This window comes from Oculina patagonica, chromosome 7, assembly GCF_052425735.1.
Source record: "Oculina patagonica isolate OP01 chromosome 7, crgOcupat, whole genome shotgun sequence".
Classification (NCBI taxonomy): domain Eukaryota; kingdom Metazoa; phylum Cnidaria; class Anthozoa; order Scleractinia; family Oculinidae; genus Oculina; species Oculina patagonica.
This window is the reverse complement of record NC_135764.1, coordinates 11,648,488-11,671,024: the sequence shown is the minus strand read 5'-3', so window position 1 is coordinate 11,671,024 and position 22,537 is coordinate 11,648,488. Positions and strand designations below refer to the sequence as shown.

Sequence of the window (22,537 nt, the reverse complement as noted above, 5' to 3'; positions counted from 1 at the left end):
AATTTCAAAATGTTGTCCGAAGGTCATATGAATGTTTTCAAACAGTTTTCGAACTTTTCCGAAAATTTGCGAAGACTTCCTAAGATTGCCGAGGAAAATCCGAAGATGTTTTGACTTAATATCGATAAACTTGGGCTTATTCAGCATTGTGAGACAACGTTTCCTGCGAAAGATTTCCTAGTATGTCATTGATGTTTATATAATAATTATTATAATTTATTAATAAATAATTAATAATAAATAACAGTCTGAAAAAAAATTAAATTAAAAAGAAATTTAGGGGTAGCCCATGGGCCGGACCATGGTCTCGCCCATGAGCCTGGGCCCAGGTTTTGTCCACACCCACCAAGCTGACACCAAGATGCTTGGCAACTGAACATGCTGCACTGAATTCCTTCAAAAACTAAGCCAAGCTTGATCGCAAATACAAGTTTAAAGATACCATAAATAATCAAAAGCGCTTAAGAAAAAAACAAGCCGATAACTCTACTAGTACCAGTTAAAACTATCATGAAGAAATTGCGGAACATTATTCGCCTTGAAAACAACAATAAGACAGCGAATAGGTACGACAAACCTTTTCAAACGGGTTATATTGAAATGAAATGTAATGAAAACTATCAATCCAGTTTATACCGATAAAAAATAGCCCTATTGGTGTTATTAACAATAAAATTAATTGTCGTATCAAAATAAGTTTGCTATAATTGTAAAAAGGTGGAGAAATAACTGCTTATTTATATTTTATAACCTTCTGCTTCTTTCCTTAGATAATGTGTTAACGCAAGTACAATGCGCTAACGGCACAGAAAAAAAATTGCCTAAAAAGTTAATTGATACACAAAGAGAGTGAAAAGCTTTGCTGGTCTAAACGTCAGCCTTCCTTGGAAGCTCGATTTAACAAATCTTCTCCCGTCCCGTTCCTTGTGGCGTATTAAAAAGATACAGAACACCAACGCTACCTTCGACATTGACCTGAATTGTTTCCGGTTTGCGGTCTGTTCAAAAAACTTAACATTTCCCTTTTTACGTATAATTAAGAATGTATAGCGTAGATCAAATATAAAAAAGATGCAAGTAGTCAGTTACTTGAATAAAACTAAGCACGGGCAATTGGCAAGGGCGAAAAACTGAAGGCAGAAATCAAAACATCTCTTGGACACTTTTCCTGTCACGGTTGTGAAAACCCCGGGGCAGTGTGTTAAAACATATTCATTCCCATGCTTGATCTCAAATACGTTTTTTTTTTTTTAATTTTAATATCAGAAATACTCGTTTTATGTTAAGAAACAAACAGAGGGCCACATATCAACTAACAATAGAGAGTACTAAAATCAAATGCTTCGAGTTGGAATCGGCTACATGTCAGAGGCAGTGGGCAGTTGCGAGAAAGGTTTATCCGAGCATTGATCTCACAGCAGTAAAATACTTCAAGAGGTTTCTTTCGACACGTACCGTGAAGACTGCTGTTGGCCATTTGTATGTTTAAATGAAATCTTAAAACTCATTTTTTCAAATAAAGAAACATGAGTAGAATTATCGTCTTGCGAGCACGATTATCGACTACAAGAGCAGCAAGAGGTACGTATTCGTTTATGTACAGTTGGACACAAGCCGCCATCCGATGGGAATTAATATATTTAAAAAATTTACAAAAAAGTTTATACAGTACTATATAAAAAATTTTGTGCGTAAAACTTTATTCTGTAATTAATATTTTTAATGTAAATTACATTTTTATTACATTTACTTTATATGCAAATACTAATAAAAAATTTAGGGCGAAGTACTACTTGCCCTTTCGAATTCTCTGTTACAAACTGTTTATATACTAATAAAAAATTTAGGGCGAAGAACTACTCACCCGTTCGAATTCTCTGTGATAAACTTATGTTATATACTTATAAAAAATTTTGGGCGAAGAACTGCTCGCTCATTCGGATTCTCTGTGATAAACTTATTTTAAATACTAATAAAAAATTTAGGGTGAAGTACTACTCGCCCTTTCGAATTCTCTGTTATAAACTTTTTATATACTAATAAAAAATTTAGGGCGAAGAACTGCACGCCCTTACGAGTACTCTGTGATAAACTTATTTTAAATACTAATAAAAAATTTAGGGCGAAGAACTACCCACCCAGGGAATTCTCTGTGATAAACTTATGTTATATACTTATAAAAAATTTAGTGCGAAGAACTGCTCGCCCTTTCGGATTCTCTGTGATAAACTTATTTTAAATACTTATAAAAAATTTAGGGCGAAGTACTACTCGCCCTTTCGAATTCTCTGTTATAAACTTTTTATATACTCATAAAAAATTTAGGGCGAAGAACTGCACGCCCTTACGAGTACTCTGTGATAAACTTATTTTAAATACTAATATAAAATTTAGGGCGAAGAACTACCCACCCAGGGAATTCTCTGTGATAAACTTATGTTATATACTTATAAAAAATTTAGGGCGAAGAACTACTCGCCCTTTCGGATTCTCTGTAAAAAACTTCTTTTATATACTAATAAAAAATATAGGGCGAAGAACTACCCACCCAGGGAATTCTCTGTGATAAACTTTTGTTATATACTTATAAAAAATTTAGGGCGAAGAACTGCTCGCCCTTTCGGATTCTCTGTGATAAACTTATTTTAAATACTTATAAAAAATTTAGGGCGAAGTACTACTCGCCCTTTCGAATTCTCTGTTATAAACTTTTTATATACTAATAAAAAATTTAGGGCGAAGAACTGCACGCCCTTACGAGTACTCTGTGATAAACTTATTTTAAATACTAATAAAAAATATAGGGCGAAGAACTACCCACCCAGGGAATTCTCTGTGATAAACTTTTGTTATTTAGGGCAAATATCTATGCACCCTTTAGAAGTCTCCGTAACTGAATGATGATAGTATATACTTATATTAAGGCAAAGAACTTCTTGTCCCTGTTGAAAAGTCTGTGTAATAAATGTTATTTAACTAAAAAAGAATTCTGGTGAAACACTTTTTGCCAGCCTGCCTAACTTTCTGTTTTCAAAATACTTTATCTACCGATACAAAATGGGCCGTTTCTGCCGTTGTGATAAAGTAGGGGGGGGGGGGGGGGGGGGGTTTGGGAACGAATAGTTATCGTGCCTGAATAACAGCATATAGGACATTATTTATACTTATTATATCAACGAAATTCTAAACCGTGTCGAAATAGCCGCACGTGATAATAGATTATAACAACAACAAATGAAAACAAATATTATATAGAAGATAGAAAGGTGACAAAACAATAAAAAAAAATTGAGCGCCTCGGTACACTGTGTTTTTAATTTCGCGTTGAGCTTTTACTTCAAGAATATAAGTAAAGCTGTTGAAACTATATATCACGTACGGCTACTGCTTGCGTCAAATAAGGTATAACTTCAGCTGGAAGCAGTTCTATTCATCATGCAAATGATTTACAAAAGAATGATGTCTTCTGATGGTACGTCATCTTCGATAACTTCGATGTTATGTGACGAGTCAAATCCGTCAAAAGAGATAGTGCAGACTCCATCTGTTACTTGGGTTATCACGCCAACGTACCACTTGGTGGTCCCTTCTTCGTCCTCCTCGATCTCCACGTTCACTTTCTTTTTTAAAAGGAACGGTTGTTTTTGTCCTATTAGAGAAAGACAATATATACAGGTATTTCTTATAGTTCTCGTTGTCTAAAACATTTTTAAGCTCTGAAAAGACTGGAAACTGATATCAAAAACTGAAGATAGGTCTGTTATCAGGCATGCCATAACATTCATCAGAGTCTTATTTTATTAATCAATTAAAGCTTTTATTTCAAATTTTATACATACGTACTTTTTGACTTTCTAGTCTGCTTTTTTTGTGCCTCCTCATTCTGACGAGGAATTTTGTCAGGGGGTCCTACAGGAAAACAAACGAAAACAATTTTGTGAACAATTTTACCTCTGAATGGTTATTGGTTTTAAAAAGGAAACAAATAGACAAACAATTAGCCAGGCAGTCTTTCCGGTCTAATATAAACACTTATACATTCATGCACAACTTTAAGTATCATGTTTCTTTTGTGTGCGTACTTAGGACACATGCACCTTACAAAATGTCAATTGAAATAACCCACCTTCGGGATTATCAGCATCTCCACGTTTGCCAAGACTCCTCCTCCACTTCCTTTTCCTGGCCGCTGTTTCTTTTCTGGCGTCGTCTTGCCTTATGGAGTAGTTTATCGTTACGTTGCTCGTAACAGCTACTCTTTTGGCTGCTGCAAGCTTATCGCATCTGTATAGGTTATCCAGAACAACCCAGATAGTCTTCTTGTTCTCCCTAGGTGGTATGGAATCCTTATTGATGTGCTCCACTGGATTAGTTGTCTCAGGGCAGGCTGACCAATGACAGGGTTCCATTAACGTATACGCAGTAGTGAACATTTCTAAAGGGAGCAGACAAATTACATTAATGTTAACTTGATTCAGAGTCATATGCGTCATATGGACATGGTGGTTCTAACGGCACCAGCATAAAAAATTACTATGTTTTAACTATGTTTAACTGAAGATTTATATTGGTCTTTGATTCGCTTACAACAACAACAACAACAGCAAAACTTTATTTAAATAATCAAACTATTCAGTTACAATATAATTTTTCAGCTCCCGCAATTAGCCTAGCTATTTGAGGCGGTTTTCTTTGTGACAAACTAGGGATAGAAAAGAGAAAACACTTACTCAAATGCTCCTCCCTCGTCCACCACTTTTTCCAATTCTGCAGCTTTCTCCAGTTTTCGTTGTTAAGATTACCGTCTTTCATTTCTTCGGTAAGGAGGTGATTCACCGACGAAATTGGAAGCTCGCCAGCAAGAACATTAAAAATCGTTTGGACTTCTTCTTTTGTAGTACAAGTGATAATCTTGTCCGCCAGAAAACGGAATGTTTTCATAGATAGAGGTGTGTCGCACACTCTCGTACTTACTTTCATCGCTGACCTCTTCCAGTGCACCTGCAAAAATATTATTTGAGTCATGGTTTGGCAACATTTGCATCTTTTGTTATCGTTGTAGGTAGGACTGTCAGGATGACGGTAAAATTTCTTAGTCGTGCTTTCTCTGTTATCTTTGTCTTTGTTGTCTCATAACAATTATTCATAGCCGTCACGCACGATAAGCCTATAGTTGTTATCCCGAAACTGCCATCTTTATTTAATCAAGGATTTCTTCAGCAATCGCACACTATATTTTAGAAATTTCAAAGAGATTAACAAAGGTAAACTGAGCCCACCCTTCTCCCGTTGAAAGAATGTTATAGATTCAACTACTTTTAAGTATTTCACCTTGCAACCTCTCAAGATTTTTTCCACAAACGTCTGACCTAGCACTTCCCGGAGTCCTTTGGCTTCAGCGTCCGAAAAATCGACGGTAATGCCATGGATGTTTTTTCCATTTTCAAAGGAAGGACATCTTTGTGTCGTTCCTTCAAATACTTTTCTAAATGCAGTGGCATGCGCCTCGGACGTTTGAGAATTTAATAATACTCTTGCTACTGCGACCCCTGTGAGGTGAAATATAAATAAAATTCCAGTTATACCTGAATAGTCTGTACACGTTAAACGTTCAACAATCTGCTCTTACATTCTCTTTATGTTCTATAAATGGCGGAAACGTTTGTTATCATTTTAATTTAGAAAATACTACTGTCCTTTCCGTGAGGAAGCCTTTCTCTTTGTCTGGTTATCTTTCCATATTTTGCCAACTTATCTTCACGTTTAATCATGTTTTTCTTTTTATGCCATCGGGAACACTATTGCAGGACTTTATTATAAAGCTAGTTCATACTTACACTCTAACACAAGGTAATCAAATGCCACTATATTCAGCAGGTAGGGAAACAGCTCGTTTTGGGTGAAGGTGATGTCAATGTTTAGAAACTCCGATTGACCCATGATTTCCGCCTGGTATGGATTCTGGAAGAAGGCATACTTTTCTTCACCCATTAGTAAGTAAGGCATTCCCGGCATTGGGTATGGATTTGACAGGCTTGTTACTTCTTGGCTGTTTCCTGAAAAAACAAAACAAAAATATGCTAAACGATATTTTTCGGGCAAAAACAAAAACTAACGAAATGCCGGTGGAATCACAGACAAGCTATTATAATGCTGAAGTTATGAATTAGAATTAACAGTTCAATTATGTAAGGCACCGAACAGTGGCTATATTAGTTTCGATTGTGTTTATAAACAGTTTACATCTGTGATCAGTTATGTATTAAATCAGAAACATACCTCCTTTGGCGACTTGTTCTACTCTGTCCCTTATTTCTTTCTCAAAATTGAGTATTGGTGACAGATTTTTTGCAAGACCTGATAGTCCGCCAGCTGCTTCTGTTACACTACGTCTGACTTCTCTTATCTTAGAGATGTTAGTGGCAACCACTGACACGTCAGAAGGCATATACGGCATTCCATTTCCTTAAACAAATAACCGCGGCAAATAATTATTGTGAAAAGGAGGCTAGTAATTACTTTCCAGTTCTTATACTTTAATGGTTCAGTACTACAGAGATTTATCAGTTGCTGCAACAATTACAATATCAACAAATGTCCAATCATTATTGACCAAGTCATTTTCATTACCTCATTGGTAACCATAGCAACAGTATAATATGTTTAAACATCCTTAATTTCCGCTTTAGGTGCTTTTAACTCAAAACCTAGCTAGGTAAAACCCATTTTTATGATGGAATAATGTTTGGTACTTTAAAAAATTCTGTACTGTTGTTTCAGAGCCACCTTAAATTTTCGTCTTCATCAACCTTTTTTTCCACTTCTTCTTATAAAAAGAAATGATAATAAATTTACCTTTTTGGAGATCAGAAGCTGTTTTACTCGGATCTGCCACAACAGCTGCCCTCATGTCTTCTTTAACCAAAGTTGGAATGGTGTGCGGGCTTGGTATGCCATGGTTGTGCCCACTGCCTTCCAGTGATAATGACACAATCCAGCGTTGTTTATCTGATTTATCTTGCGGTGTGATATAAACAACATTTACTGGACAAGGGCCAGTTTCTTTAAGTTCAGTCTTATTTTTACCGTGGTCTGGACACCTGTTCACCTTTTGAGATCTAGATACTATGTATTGTTTTTCGCAAGCTTCTTCAGAACACACTTTGACACCTTCGCACTGGCCACGCCTGATTTTAACCTTAGTCGACGTTCCATCGATGATAAGTTCTCGTGTAGTTGTGTGAGTGGACCCTAACGATAACTGACAGTCTTTTGTTAGAAATGAATCGCTGGAAGCTGCTAACGGTAGATTCTCCCAATCTCTGCAGTATAAAACTTCGGGTAAACTATTAAATCCCGGTAACGAGTACGCTTTCTGATTTTCAATCTTGTTCCATGCTTCACATGTGAGAAGAAGTTCCTTAATTATGGGTAGGTAATGTTTTCCACGACCGTTTCTCTTAACTGATTTGGATGATGAAATTATCTTTCCAGGGGAAGCATTTTCAGCTGGTTCAGGGACTTCAACATCGCTAGGATTTTCTAAGAAAGAACTTCCCTCTTGGTTTAGCTGATATCGTCGACAAACCCTCGGTGCCTTGTTGAAAGTAAATAAATTGAACTCTATGTCGACAAGTTTTAAAGCCACGGCCTGCTTAAGAACGCGCTGCCAGTAATTCTTGTCATGGGAGACTCCTTTGTTGTACGTTGTATGATTTTCTTCACGAAGTAGCCTATAGTAAGGCTCACGAACCCAACTCTCTGAGGTTCCGCGCAACCATGAAGCAATCTAAAGGCCAAAAAAAAAAAAAGATCGTAAGATTTATGCAGTTTTAAATATCGTTTTTTAATTCCCAAAGGATATTATTTCGCTTTCTAAGTCAATTTATTTCGAAACAGCTGGATAAGGTACTTATCTACGCTTCTTTATTTTGGGCATTAACACTAAGGTTTCAACAACTACACGTAAACACACCGAACAACAACCAGAATGACAGCAACATCTCTATATCGGCTGACATACCTTCTTTTCTGTTCTGTCACTTCTTTGTAACGTTGTTATGGTTTTCAAAAGGAGAGCAACGTCATTCTTGATATTGACCTTGTTACCACCAGCTGTTTCAGAACAACTCTGACATCCACATCCTTCCTCGCTCACCTCTAAAGAATCACTTTCTTCTCCAAAGTACTCTACGATGGACTCTCTGAGGCATTTTCCCAAGAGTGTAGCGTACACAAATCTGAAAATTCAGATAAAAGGTGCTTTTCTAGACATTCTTATTCAGGTCAGTACACTAGTAATTGGCTAGGCTAATACTGAGAGATGAAAGATATTCAAGTGCAACACCCAATGCTGCATGCCTGTTTGAGCACTGTAAAATGTTTTATTTATTTTTTCAACATTTCATCCGAATTTCCTACAATATACAGTTCAATTTAGGTGTGTTGTAATATCTGCACGTGACAAAGGTACATAGATACTATTTATCGCCCCTCAATTTACGACTGACAATGTTAAAAAGGGAAAAATAAGTGGGGTATTTTTCTTGATCAGTTTACGCACCTCCAAGAATTTAAATAATTATGTTTTATATTCCTCTTTTCCTCTTCGGTTGCATTTGAAAGCCACTGAAATAATCTTTGGTCATCGCGAAACTCGTTATAGAACAAGTAACCTACAAAAAAGATAAATGGTTAGTCCAGCCTGTATATTTCTGAAACAAGAACAACACAAACATCGCTTACTTATGAACGCGTAAATTACGCAAAAACCAAAAAAGGTAATCAATACAGGACGTAACATGCGGTTAAAGGTGAAGGCACAGTTTTGTTATGGTGGCGAGAAAACACAGTGAACGTGCTATATTAGATATTGACACTACCACTGAAAACATACGAACTTAACACTATTATTTTTGCTTAATATGGTAAAAACAAACAATTACATAATCAATAAGGGAATGAAATGAAGTTTTGGCATGGTTTATAGTCCATTACAACACTCACGCATAAAAGATATACATCCAACAGGAAATTAATAGATTACATGAAATACGCTACCTGAATAGAGAGATCAAACGAAAGATTAAATATTAAATAGATTGCACTCAAATCGTATTTACCATTTGCCATGTCTCCCAAGCGCCCCGCCCTTCCAAATTCTTGCAATAAAACTGTCAAATTCCGTGGAGTGCCAATGCGGTACACATTTTTAACATGATCGTTGTGTACACCCACTTCGTAGGCCTCTGTTGCTATCAAGAACTGAAATTCCTTTTCTCTGCAAAATAAAGTGGAATATTTAACAACTGTTCCACGAGCGCGCGTTAGAGTTTGCATTAACTACAGTTGAATCAGTAAGATACGTCGAACCTTCAAGGGAAATAAAAAGGTTTCAATTATCGGGAGTTCAAGTTATCGAGGGTAAAATTAGTGAGAAAATGTCTTGAAGGGGAATTAAAAAGGCTTGAGTTAGAGGCTTGAGTTATCGGAATGCAACTGTATCTAATATTCAACAATGAACTAAAAATGAAATTGCAAGGAAATTGCTAACTTCATCTGTTAGAGTGTAGTGAAAACTATTGCCTGTTCACCAACTGTAGCAATGCAACTAATTGAAAACATTGTCTGATCTACAGTAATCGATACATGGTACCTAAAACGCTTGGAGACATCTGCTTTTTCGGCGGCGGACATTCCTTTTCCTGTGTAAGACTTCACATGCTTGTTGTGGCCACTATGAAAACAGGTTTCCAGATCCTTAACATCCGTTACAAAATCCATATATACGATCGAAAAGTCTTCACCGGCTCCCTCTGAAATCAGCTCTACCACGGAATGCCATTTTTCCCATTTCATTATGTCTTCGGAAGCATCACCTATGTGAAGTGAACAGAACCGATTAAGTAAAACGTTTCAAGTATGTTTTCTCCTTTAAAACGCCTAGAATTAAGGGGAGCCACATTAAGCAATGTAAGATGGACGTAAATATTGTCAATAATATTAATATTCTTACCATTTGTATCTCGTCGAGCTTTGATGTTTCGCCGATTTAACTGTTCGTAAGGGAGGACTTTGATCCTCATATTTGGCTTGTTCACAGTAGACCTCGCTACAACAGGATTTCTCAGGTAAAACTGGCATAGCAAGTCTTGTCTCTCGGGCTGGAGAGTTGCCGTTGTTGCCATGATAGGCACGCTCGGGAAAAAGCTTTTCATATGCTTTAGTTCCTCGTAGCATTTCCTGAAATTTTAAATTCAAAGCTAAAATCGCAGCTTCGTAAGAGAAAATTATTAAGTAAATAATGCAAAAGACTATACTATCAGATATCTTATTTTTTTTTTCAAAACAGTGGTAGCCCGTTGCTCTCCTTGGCCTATAAGATAATTAAACAATATTGAAGAAACGAAATGTATCTATAAAAGACAGTTTTTTTGACAAGAGAATCGCACTTACCGGAAATTACCACTTCTCTCAAATATTTTGTGACACTCATCTATCACTATGAGACCAATTCTCTCAGAGGGAAGCTTTAAATATGCACCAGGTCTCCGTTCAGTTCCTATTAAATACTCAGGAGTGACATAAACTAGCTTTGGTACAGCTATGTCATCGGAGAATGAATTATCCAAATTTGAGAAAGTCCAATCGGAGGATGACGCAGCTCCAAGGAAAACTGCATCAACACCAAGCTTTGTCAATGAGTGCACTTGAGACTCCATAAGGGAGACGGTAGGCGAAACCACAAGAACAAAGTACCCTTCCTTTAAAATAACAGCTGGTAACTGAAAGCAGGCACTCTTCCCACTGGAAGTTGACTGTACGATCAAAGAATCACGACCTTCAAGCACAGCTTTTACTGCTCGCAACTGGAAGTCCTTCAACTTCATAATTCCCAGCTTTGTAGCGTGACCTTGAATAGTTACATCTTGTGCTGCACTTGGTATCTCAACAAATTTTTCTGAATATGTTTCCACTTCAGCGACCGGATTTTCCGCCAACAAATTTAAGTTTTCTAAGATTTTTTCGTCATCTTCCCATTCAATGCACTCTAAATTATCTTCAAAGTCTATGACTGATGTACCCTCGTCTTTAGTTAACTGAGATGAATCCGTTCTCAGGGGACTAGTTCCCTTCAAAACTACTAGAGACTGTGGTCCAAGCTTTAATACCGACTTGGAAATTCGGTTCAAAATCCAAATACTTGCCCTCTTATAAATGGAATCGATCTCCAACTGGTTACCTTGACGGCTGAAAACCACCACTGCACCATTGCCATTCCCTCCCAAGGATTTATGTACTTGATGTGTGTCCACTATAATAAGTTGATTTTCCATCGCCACAATACTTAATGAAATAGGTGTTTGGGTGTAAATTGCAAATCCAGGCCCACTTTCTACCAGTTGATGTAGAGCGGTTTCGAGCGCAGCTAGACTCTTGAGGTAGCTGTAATCTTTTGTAAGCCCCAGGAGTCTTTCCTCTATCTCATATTGAAATGTTAGCATGTTATGTCCTTGCAATAATGCCAAAGCTTCATCTACTGCCATCAATTTTACTCTGTCGCGAAATTGATTAATCAATTTTGGCGCTCTTTTTATGCTTTCTTCTGAAAAGATTTTCACTCGGGAAATGTCTATCTCATCACCGCTGCTAAGAATTCTTTTAAGATTGTCCAAAATTAAAAGGGATAAAAATACACAGGCGTTTGTACCATCTCTAGCTTCCAATGTCTGATCAATTTCTTGTTGTAGATGAGGTGAAATGTGTCCTGTTTTATGAATGGAATCTGCGGCTATTTCACTTAATACTTCCACAGCAGTTCCTTGATGTAATTCTAAATGAACTATCTCATCCGGATATTCCACCTTTGGAATAGCATTTGCAGGTTGTTGTTCTGCAATTCCTTCTGAATGTGATCGATCAAGAACAATGCATAACTCTTTGATGTAATTTAACAAAACTTGACAATTTGGTCTTGCTTCTGGATCTTGCGACCAAGCTTTTGATATGACAGAAGTCCATGACTTATACACTTCATAACTGATTTCATTGACGCTTTCCGGCAAAGTAGGCCTTAATCCTCTCGCCGCGGCATCCACTATGGCAGAATTCGGGGGTAAGTCACCATCAAATGGGTGAATACGTTTCGGAAGAGTGAGTTCAACGAGAAACATGGCAAAAGCATAAATGTCACTTGCTATGGTTGGCTTTTGCATTGCGTCTTTTCTCTCCGGAGCGAGAAAAGCTGTTGTTGCTTTTCTAGTGCTATCTAAACTAGAAACCTGCGTAGAGGTGAATTGAATGAATTCAAAAAGCGACTCGCCGAAATCGCCCAATTTCACTAACCATTTGTCTGAGTCATTTCCACCGCCTAGAAAAACATTACCAGCCTTGATATCTGCATGTATAATACCCTGACTGTGGAGAAAAGTCAAACCCTCAGCTGCTTGCATTGCAATGTTTACTCGAATACGCCATGGAACTTCTTCTTCCATAACGTCTAGTAACTGCCTGGTACTATGAATATGCTCCTTGCTTCCATCAAATTCAATTATTTTTTCAACATACTCGGTTACAAGTATTGATCGATTAAAGTCGATTCCATAGTGCAAAAGGACATTTGGGTGATTTAAAGCGACGATATTCTCAATTTCCTTTTTTAACTTCTTTTTATGGCTACCACGTAAGGAAACCAAAAATTCTTTCGCACAAATAGTGTTAAATTGACCACTCGCATCTCTTAGGGTTCCTTTATACACACGGGATGTTGAGCCCTTGTCGAAAAAATGTTTTTCAAGCCTCAGAGAATCTGGGTCGATAGTGACATCAGTTTCTCCACCAGCAAAAAGCTTTAAAGGATATCCATCCCCTGGTCTGTTGTCGTTTTTTTTGAAAGAGCCTTCATAACCTGTGGTATCATGAAAAAGAGTCTAGTTAATCTTTTTAAATGACCTTAATTTCCTTTTCGTGTGGCGTCTGAAGGAGGTTCAAAACCTTATGATTTGATTGGTTATTGAAACAATTCTTAATCAATGGAATGCTGCTAAAGTAGTGATGCTAAACAAATGTCCCATCATTGCTGAACAGGTTCATCCTAAAAAAATGTTTTAAATTGACTTCCCTCGACCGATGTTAAATAAGGAGTCAGTAAACCATGTTGATTCTTAAAATTACATTACGACATGTGAATAATTACGAAAACAAAAGCCTTTAGCGAGTGCTTTCTCAGCTTCATATCGGCCTGATACTCTGAATTCTCGCAAACACGTTCTATCAGAAGACTGATTAAACAAATAAAAGTTAAGAGCCAAAATATCGAGCAAAAAAAATCACTTTTGTTAGTTATGCACTGAAAAACGAAACAGCGAGGCGGCTGTAATAATGTTAACTATCACTACAATATATAATTATATTAATATATTATTAAGAAATACTGTAAATTAGACATAACAAATAAGGCGACCGTCTCTCCCATTCTTATGTTAGCCTATTGATTTAACCTTTAAATACTTTGCTGTAGTCCCAAAGTCCACAAGGAGTTTTTGGCTGTCTCCAGATGAACGGTACTGTACCTGGATTTCTTATGCGTGGATTGGAGACTTTAATTTTCTTATTTGAAGACGCGTAGTTCGGCGGAAGAGTCTTATTTAACCATGTGAATGCTTCCAGCAAAGCTTCGAATTTTTCATCTTCACTTAGACAGACAGATGGCATCAAAGAAAAAGTTGGTTTCTGTCAAAAAGAATAAATCGTGTTTAGGCAACCAGTACTAATTTTTTTAGGCCCCGTCCACACTGACCCGGGTAAATTCGAAAGCGGAGAAATTTGAAAACGCCGCGTAAAATGTTTTCCGTCCACATTAACCCGGGTAAATTTGAAAACGATACGCTTCATTAGTAAGTAAAAGTAAAAGTAAAGTCTTTATTTAACGAGGGTAGCACTAAAATAACATAAAAAATACTAACAAACCAGTGGCCCTCTAAAATTATTTACAACAAAATATAAAAATACACTATTTCACGCTCCAAGTCCAAACGCTCATTGGTGAGCGTTTTTGAAAATAAAGCTCCGTTTTCGGTGACCGAAAACGCCGTTTCAGTGTGGACGGTTGGCCTAACCGGAGAAAAAAAGGTGCGTTTTCAAATTTACCCGGGTCAGTGTGGACGGGGCCTTAGACTGTTCAGTAATTTGGTATTGAACGCTGTCTTGAAATATTCAGCTGAGAAAAGCTCTAAAATGAATAGAGAAACGAAATGACTTGTTTAGAATCGGCGATATATTAAACGGCAAACGGTTCAAATTTTCCAATAGTTACGCCTAATTGCTAAATTTTGGCTGTTTTACGGCTAACAGAAAACGCCATTGGTCTTAATTTTACGCTGTCCTTCTTTTACGCCCGGTCTGTAGTCTGCGTTATACGCTGACTGATTAAGCAATAAATTTTAGAAACTTATAAGATTTTGACAGTATAATCCGAACATTCAACCCGGCTATTTGATCGCATTCTTGTCTGTTCATCTATCCGACGTTCAGAATTTATTAAAGAGTACAGTAGTTCAAGTTGTGCTGAATGAAATGAAATCGGATACTAAAATCTCCCCGGGAATCTCATGCTGTTAACGCTTTTCAAGCCAGCTTTTATACTGATTTTTTGGAAGATTACAATCTTTTGCTTTTAGCATAATTTGTTAGAGTTTGTAAAGAAATTTGAAAAGATGATCTGATTCGATTCCTACTCACTGACTAGTTTGATTAGGTTTGCGTAAACAATTTTGAACAAACGCAAAACGAAAAGACATTTACAATTGCCATTCGACGTAGTCCCAATTAACTTTACATACAGTGTAAAGGCCCCCCCGGGGGGGGGGGTACTCTATATATTTTTTGGGTGGGAGTGTGCCGCTGGGACTTCCTATAATAGACTCTGTTCAGCTGATATCGCAACCCTTTACTAGACTAAAGACCGAAAATTGCTACCCTATCAAAGACTTGTTGTTTTCAGAACTGTGTCACTATATGTGTTTTTAATGGGAAACCATCTGTCACAACGTTGCCGCGATGATTTTATTTACGTTTCAGAGGGCCTCTTTCTCTTCCGAGTTTCTATTCCTATTCTGGAATTAATTCCTCATACTACTGATCAGTTTTCCGGCAAATGATACCCTATTCTAGACCAAAACTCTTTGATTTCTATACCCTATCCCAGACTAAACTGCTTGAAAACCATACCCTTCACAGCGGCACAATTGCCTATATAGCTCATATGTGGGAGTGCCCCCCCCCCCCCCCCGGTAAAGGCCCGTTTACACAGGCGATTTTTGTAGCGCAACTCATACAACTTTTGTCGCGCCGAAGTTGCATCAAGTTTCTAAACTCCTGCGACTCGCGGCGATTTTTTAGCCATTAGTTTTCACGCGTACAAACTCGCGGCGATTTCATGGCGATTTTATCGCCGCGATATCGCAGCGAAATTGCCGAAGTTGCAGCATGTCGCCGCGATATCGCGGCGACATGCTGCAACTTCGGCGCGACAAAAATTGCATTGAGTTGCGCGACAAAAATCGCCTGTGTAAACGGGCCTTAACAATGTTTAAGAAATTGACGACAGCATACCTCTGATACCGAACAATTCTCCATTTTTTTCTTGTAGACGTCTTCCAGTGACAAAGTGATTGCTTTATTTAAGGCAGCATCTTCCTCCTCAAATTGGAAGATGTGCATCCAAGATTTCTTTAAGCAAAACACACAAAAACGATCCGTTATGAGAGCGTCTATAAAAGCGGACGTTTGAAAAATCACATAATGGTCGAGACGTATCCGATCGCTTTCGCTTTTCATTCTCTTATTTAAATACAAGATAGAAAATCGTTCAAAGGGAATGGCCGCAGCTAGACAAAACTTCTTACCGAGCCAATACCAAGTAAAATAGGTACTATTATCAAGTAGTTTTATTTTAATGTATAGCATCAAGCAAAAACCTGAAAAACATCATGATTCCGCAAGATTTTCAGCTACTGAGGCAACTGCCTCCTTTTTGCCAATTTCTAGTAACGGCCCTTTAAGTTGAAGAGAAATTCTCATCCTCCACCAAAAAAAAAAATTACTAATAGAATTTGCACATCACGAAAGCATTAAACAGATAGACAGCAAAGGAATGTTAAAGTAAAATAAGAATGCGCGACGAACTTACCGGTTGTAGCTTCTCATCGTTAGCTTCCTGCCTTGGTTCCGTAAGACCTTTAACAATGTCCGAGTAAAGAGCGACCTTTTCAGCCATCACTAAATAATTCTATATAAGCTTATATAAAAAAAGATCGTCGCAAAAGACTTCCTTATGGTTTCGAGCTCCGTCTGCAGTAGTTGCGGAATTTCGCACACATGGACAATAAACGAAAAAGTAACTCCATTTTATACCCTGTCTTACGAAACATAAACGTCACCGAAGCGTTTGCACAATCTGTGGTAGGAGGATGTTATGAAATCTAGCGAAAACAACATGATTACAATTGTGACAAATCTGACGACTTTTTATCATTTTAGTCTCGGGATTTCTGTATGAAACTTATTTTTATTACCAAAATAAAAGGTCACATCACAATTCAGCTACTCGGCTGATTAACATATACATTTATCACAGCATCTTATAAACGATTTGAACTTAAGCAGAACTGCAGCAGACATAGTACGTATGTACCATTGTGATAACTACTGATAAGGATCGGTGTGTAATTCACTTAAGGCACGAGTTGTCGCCCGGGAGGTGTCGTAAGTCTCCATGCACTGGACGGCATTGTCTTTCTTTAAAGAACTGAGAGTGAAAACATTTATGTATGCTACGTTAATAGCAGAAGGGGCCATTCTCAAGATGCAGAGTCGTACCACAAAAGAAAAAATTTAAAGGCTTTCAATTTCACAAATGAAAATGTGAGATGCGATCAGATAGACTAAAAGGTTAAGCAACTTCCAGATTTTTATCGCTAATTACATGATGATTTCCTCTTTTTAGTGAAGTACAGTTTCTATTTCACTGCAACTCCCGTGAGTGTCATTAAATGTCAAAATTCGAAATCCCCAACGCCATTTTATGATGCGTCGTTTCTCTGCTATCTGTGGCTATTCAGATAAATGGAAAGTATCAAAGATTGCGTGCGAGACTAAGTATGGCGTAGAAAATGGTGAAAGGCAATGCTATCACGCCAGGCAGGTAACGGCGATTACCGATATTTCGTGATAAGACCCTGATAATGATCAGGAAAACTCACAGTGTTGTAACAATTAATGCACCGGGCGGTAAGAACTAAAAATAAGGTTCTGGAATGAAAGATAATGTAGTTTTCTTCACAACTCTATAAGCTTTGTGAAGAATGCACATTCACACTAACGAGGCTGAAAACATTAAGGAATTCATTTATTGATATACCTCTATCAGGTTACAAACTCTTAATCTGGGTCTAAATCGTTAATCTAACGTCCATGTTTGTGATGCAACACGTAAATATGATAGAGAAGATACTTCAACCCCGATCAACCACGCCCTGACCACACCAGCAGGGGAAATGGTTGCGGCATGTAGTTCTTCGCCCTAAATTTTTTATATGTATATAAAATAATTTAATTACAGATAAATGGTATGGGGATGTAGTTCTTCGCCCTAAATTTTTTATATGTATATAAAATAATTTAATTTCAGGTAAATGGTATGGGCATGTAGTTCTTCGCCCTAAATTTTTTATATGTATATAAAATAATTTAATTACAGATAAATGGTATGGGGATGTAGTTCTTCGCCCTAAATTTTTTATATGTATATAAAATAATTTAATTTCAGGTAAATGGTATGGGCATGTAGTTCTTCGCCCTAAATTTTTTATATGTATATAAAATAATTTAATTACAGTTAAATGGTATGGGCATGTAGTTCTTCGCCCTAAATTTTTTATATGTATATAAAATAATTTAATTACAGATAAATGGTATGGGGATGTAGTTCTTCGCCCTAAATTTTTTATATGTATATAAAATAATTTAATTACAGGTAAATGGTATGGGGATGTAGTTCTTCGCCCTAAATTTTTTATATGTATATAAAATAATTTAATTACAGATAAATGGTATGGGCATGTAGTTCTTCGCCCTAAATTTTTTATATGTATATAAAATAATTTAATTACAGATAAATGGTATGGGCATGTAGTTCTTCGCCCTAAATTTTTTATATGTATATAAAATAATTCAATTACAGATAAATGGTATGGGCATGTAGTTCTTCGCCCTAAATTTTTTATATGTATATAAAATATTTTAATTACAGTTAAATGGTATGGGCATGTAGTTCTTCGCCCTAAATTTTTTATATGTATATAAAATATTTTAATTACAGTTAAATGGTATGGGCATGTAGTTCTTCGCCCTAAATTTTTTATATGTATATAAAATAATTTAATTACAGATAAATGGTATGGGGATGTAGTTCTTCGCCCTAAATTTTTTATATGTATATAAAATAATGTTGTGTATAAAATTATTTCATTACAGATAAGACATCTACGCACAAAATTTTTTATATAGTACTGTTTCACTTTTTTGCAAAACTCGTAAAAGTGTAAATCCCGCATCCGATTCGATATCGCCGCTTCGCGTCAGTAATAATTCCGGCTGAATAATTTGAGTGAATCAATAAGAGCTGGACAGCAAAGGTTTAGCGAAAATACCACCAATGTTAGTTAGTAAACTGAAAATACAGTGTACCTAAAACCAAGCGAGCATAGGGGTAGGATGTGAAACATAAAGTGTAAGATACTCATATACAGCACCAAAATGTCTGGCAATGATAAAAAATCATGCAGCAATGACCAATTTGTCAGGAGGCTGTCACGATGCTGTATGTGATTGGTTGCGGGTCTCTTTGAAAATCGATTGTGTCGTAATTCCTCAATTCTGTAGAGATCTCTGGTCAAAATAATTTCAGGGAACTTAAGATTTCGATTAAACAAGTCGTCCTCCGTTCATAAGAGACATAACACCAGCGCTGCTACCTTCAACACTGACCTGAGTTGTTTCCGGTTTGCGGCCTGCCAAGCCGAAGCCAAACTTATATCCCTCTTTACCGATTATTTGAGGTCATTTGGGGTGGGGCTAGAATAGATCTATTCTTGGCTTGCACTCACGTGACTTTTGGATTATGTGTGACTTCCGTCCGCCATGATGGTGTTCCAAATACCAATATGGCGGACATATGCCAGTCACAAACACAAGTGTTCAGTCGAGTTTTTTCCAGTTTCGCGTCCTCAAAATGCCTATATGCCTGATCGTGGGTTGTTCTAGAAAAACTGGTCAAGATAAGAGAATACGATTGTATCGATCACAACTGACTTGTGACGAATCAGGGCCAGAAGTTGAAGAGCTCAGCATTGAGCGAAGGCGAAGATGGATTAGCAATAAGCCGCGATGACCTCTCAGAAAAAAATCTTAAGTAACGATAGGGTTTGTGATCAGCATTTTCATTCTGGAGCCACAGCTTCTTCGTGGGACCGAAAGACCGAATTTAACATAGAACGGCAAATGAACAAATGTCACGAACGTAGGAGTCGTGTAGGCCCGTCACCTTTATTTACTAAAGAAAACCAAATACCGGCAACTGATGAGATCCACACGGAAGATCAAAACCATGGTCTTGCCTTAACTGAACCATACACTGGCATAAACAAAACGCAAAATAGATAAAGGACTTGCGCGTGAAAGATTTCAAAGAAAGATTTGAATCATGTGGTGCCAAAGGTAACGCAACGAACAAGGGAGGTAAAAAATCCTAAACATCGAGCTAAAAAGACAGAGCACTCGATCAAAATAATGCAAGAAACATAGACTTTACTATACAGAAGGTCTCTCTGAAACCAACTTTCAGTTTTTTCATAGTAAAGCTGAAACAGTCTCTGGCGAAGCCGGACCAAGATTATCCGTGATATTAAAGACAATACGTCTTGCATTACGTCCGGCGTCAATAAAATGCAAGTAGTTTACATTTTCCCGGAACATTTCAGATCTTGTCCTTCCAGGCTGGGCAAACATTTTGAGAGCCTAAAACATATCTTGCAAATAGAATTTAGCCAAAACAAACTGAACTAGCACAAAATGTGGCAGAGTACAGATTTAGAGGTGTCATTCAACTCTACAAACGGAAACCACGCAGCGCAATGACCTCTAGACACTTCCTTTTTACGGCTATTATATATTCAATACATAATGCCTCCAAATAAAAACAGTACCCTCAAAAAGAAGTCAGAAGCAAATAAGGTCGAAAGACCGAACTTAATATAGAGCAGCAAAGGTACAAATGTCACGAACGTAGGAGTCGTGTAGGCTCGTCACCTTTATTTACCATAAACCGCTCATCGGGAATAGTGACCGTCTCGGCGATTTTTTCTAAATATCTTCGTTTAACGAGGTCGTCGAGTTTTCTGCAATACTCAGATAATACTGGAATCGTACTACAAAGTTCATTTATTGAAGGAACACGTTCGTTTTCCGGAAAAGCCATTGAAATTTCGAGTAATTCAACAGCGATGGCATATAAACATATGTAAATTTCACCCGCGGTGGAACACCAATATGGCGGATACCCAAATATGGAAACATCTCTGACGTCACGTGCAAGCCAAGAATATGATAGAGCGAATAGAGGTGTCAGTGTTGAACCTTGTACAGCTCTATTATGAACGATGCAAGCGCAAAATAAGTCACTGTGGTAAATAAAGTCCAACATCCTCGTGGTAAATAACAGGAAACGAGCAAGAACAAAAAGCAAAATTCCTGGACGTATAAAGTGAATTGCCATAATTAATTGAAGACATAAATGAGAGTTTAAATGAAGTTTTTATGTACTGCTTTAGTCATAAAATTTGCAACGGCAAGGCAAATGATACCATTCGAGTGTATCGAAGCTAAAAGACTACCTGACTGCCATTATTGTAGTTTTGGAAAGGAAATGAATACATAGACATTTTTGATCTGAACTCAGGCTAATATAGCTTGAGCGCTGCCACTAAATTCGCATTATACTGACGTAAAAAGATGGTTAAATCTTACCTTGAAACGAGTCCAACAGGTCCAAGTAGTACTGCACCAGAACACCAGTGTATACGAAACCAAAATCTACCAGAAACAGTCAAAGGCAACAATATAAGTACCTGCAATCTCTTAGCCTTTGTAAATCAATGAAGCGGAAATGCACATCTAAAAAAAAACTTACCAAAGTTACTCAACGCTACTTATAAGGAGTGAAAGGAGTGAAGATGTGAAAACGTGGATAATGTGCCGCGCAATCTGTCTAACGAACAGGCCTAACCATGTGAATGTAGATGTCCACTGCATGCCAGAGGAGGTTTCTCATTACACATGCTGTCAGTTAACACTCTCTATTGACAGCTATTGCGTGTGTTGATCTTTTTTTAATATTTAATACATTAAACACATTAAACGTGCTTTTCAGAGGGCCGAATCGCACTAGAGCCAGACATTTCAAATGTCCCAGGGCAAACTCCACAGGATTTGGCTAAAGTTTGTCCGCCGACAATTTGTCTGTTGTCCACGCGCTATCGCACTAGCGTTTTGTTTACGTTTGACAAAGCCGAAATGTTTACATTTCAGTACTTTGCAGTACTTGGCGTTAAATCAGTATTTCATAACAACATGATCCCAATACGTTTTCTGCTTTTTGTAGCTGCAGCATTTGTCCTACAATTTCAGATGCAGCTGAGGATGATGCTGATAATTTTGTCTCTTGCTCAAATACAACTAGAGGGGCGAGCTTTTCTGAGACTGTACGAGATTTGAAGGCGAAGACGAAATCGCCGTAGGCATCCATACTTTTGGGTTCTCCCTCGACCCGCCGATTCATGGTTTGACATTCATTACAATGACCCAAGAATCCCAGACGGATATTTTAGGGAACAGCTACGAATGAGAAGAGCTACCATCCGTTTGCTTTTGGGAAAGCTGTTTGGCGGGCTGTTTGGATCCAACATATTGCAAACTGAAGAACGGGCGAAAACACAAAAGTCACGTTCTATTGTAACATAAGAACGGGAATTAAACCCTGCTACTCGTCATTTTTGACGTTTTAATTGAAACACAAACAGCAGCTATTGTATTTTCGGTTGTTTGGCCATATTTGTCCTGCCTTGGTGCAGGCCATCGGAGCCTTTGAAGTTTGCCCGTCCGCTGGAATGTTTGGCTGACACGAAAGTACGCGATCGCACAAGGACAAGTCAAGCGACGACAGATTTTTGACATAAAGTAAACAAGTTTTGACCGTCTTGAGGGCCTGGAAACATTGTAGCCAGAAGGGTGATATGATTCTCTCGCTTGCCATCGTCATGATCGAGTTGTTATGAAGTGAAATATTATTTTTAGAGCTCCGTAATTTCAAATCATGATTAATTGTTTATAAATGACTTTGTAGACCATGAGAATCTTGTGATTTAAGGGCCCGACAGCCCGCACAGAAATTTATAGTTGTTTATCTTTTAAGAGTTTTTAG

General features: G+C 37.5%; 2 protein-coding genes across 3 annotated transcripts in view; both read right to left on the bottom strand.

Moving 5' to 3' along the window:
• LOC144659415 (uncharacterized) overlaps nucleotides 1–22,014 on the bottom strand; it is a 32,042-nt gene extending 10,028 nt beyond the window's left edge. Inside the window, exons 1-2 of one of the 2 annotated variants that reach the window (XM_078519841.1) lie at nucleotides 21,248–22,014; nucleotides 21,085–21,150 (exon numbers count right to left, since the gene is read on the bottom strand). The gene's annotated coding sequence lies outside the window, so the exon portion shown is untranslated. Of the gene's footprint in view, nucleotides 1–19,047; nucleotides 19,105–21,084; nucleotides 21,151–21,247 lie in introns of those variants that run through there. The other variant, XM_078519842.1, reaches the window with a different exon arrangement.
• On the bottom strand, nucleotides 3,446–15,725 carry LOC144660896 (uncharacterized). The gene is made up of 16 exons (XM_078521623.1): nucleotides 15,613–15,725; nucleotides 13,572–13,731; nucleotides 10,456–12,907; nucleotides 10,016–10,242; nucleotides 9,656–9,878; nucleotides 9,123–9,280; nucleotides 8,564–8,675; nucleotides 8,024–8,240; nucleotides 6,856–7,789; nucleotides 6,280–6,465; nucleotides 5,838–6,056; nucleotides 5,332–5,549; nucleotides 4,731–5,001; nucleotides 4,127–4,435; nucleotides 3,844–3,909; nucleotides 3,446–3,649 (listed from the first exon to the last, which is right to left on the bottom strand). The coding sequence occupies exons 1-16, from the start codon at nucleotides 15,718–15,720 to the stop codon at nucleotides 3,447–3,449; spliced, it is 6,063 nt and encodes a 2,020-aa protein (XP_078377749.1). The 5' UTR covers nucleotides 15,721–15,725; the 3' UTR covers nucleotide 3,446.
• Nucleotides 22,015–22,537: the final 523 nt, after the last annotated feature.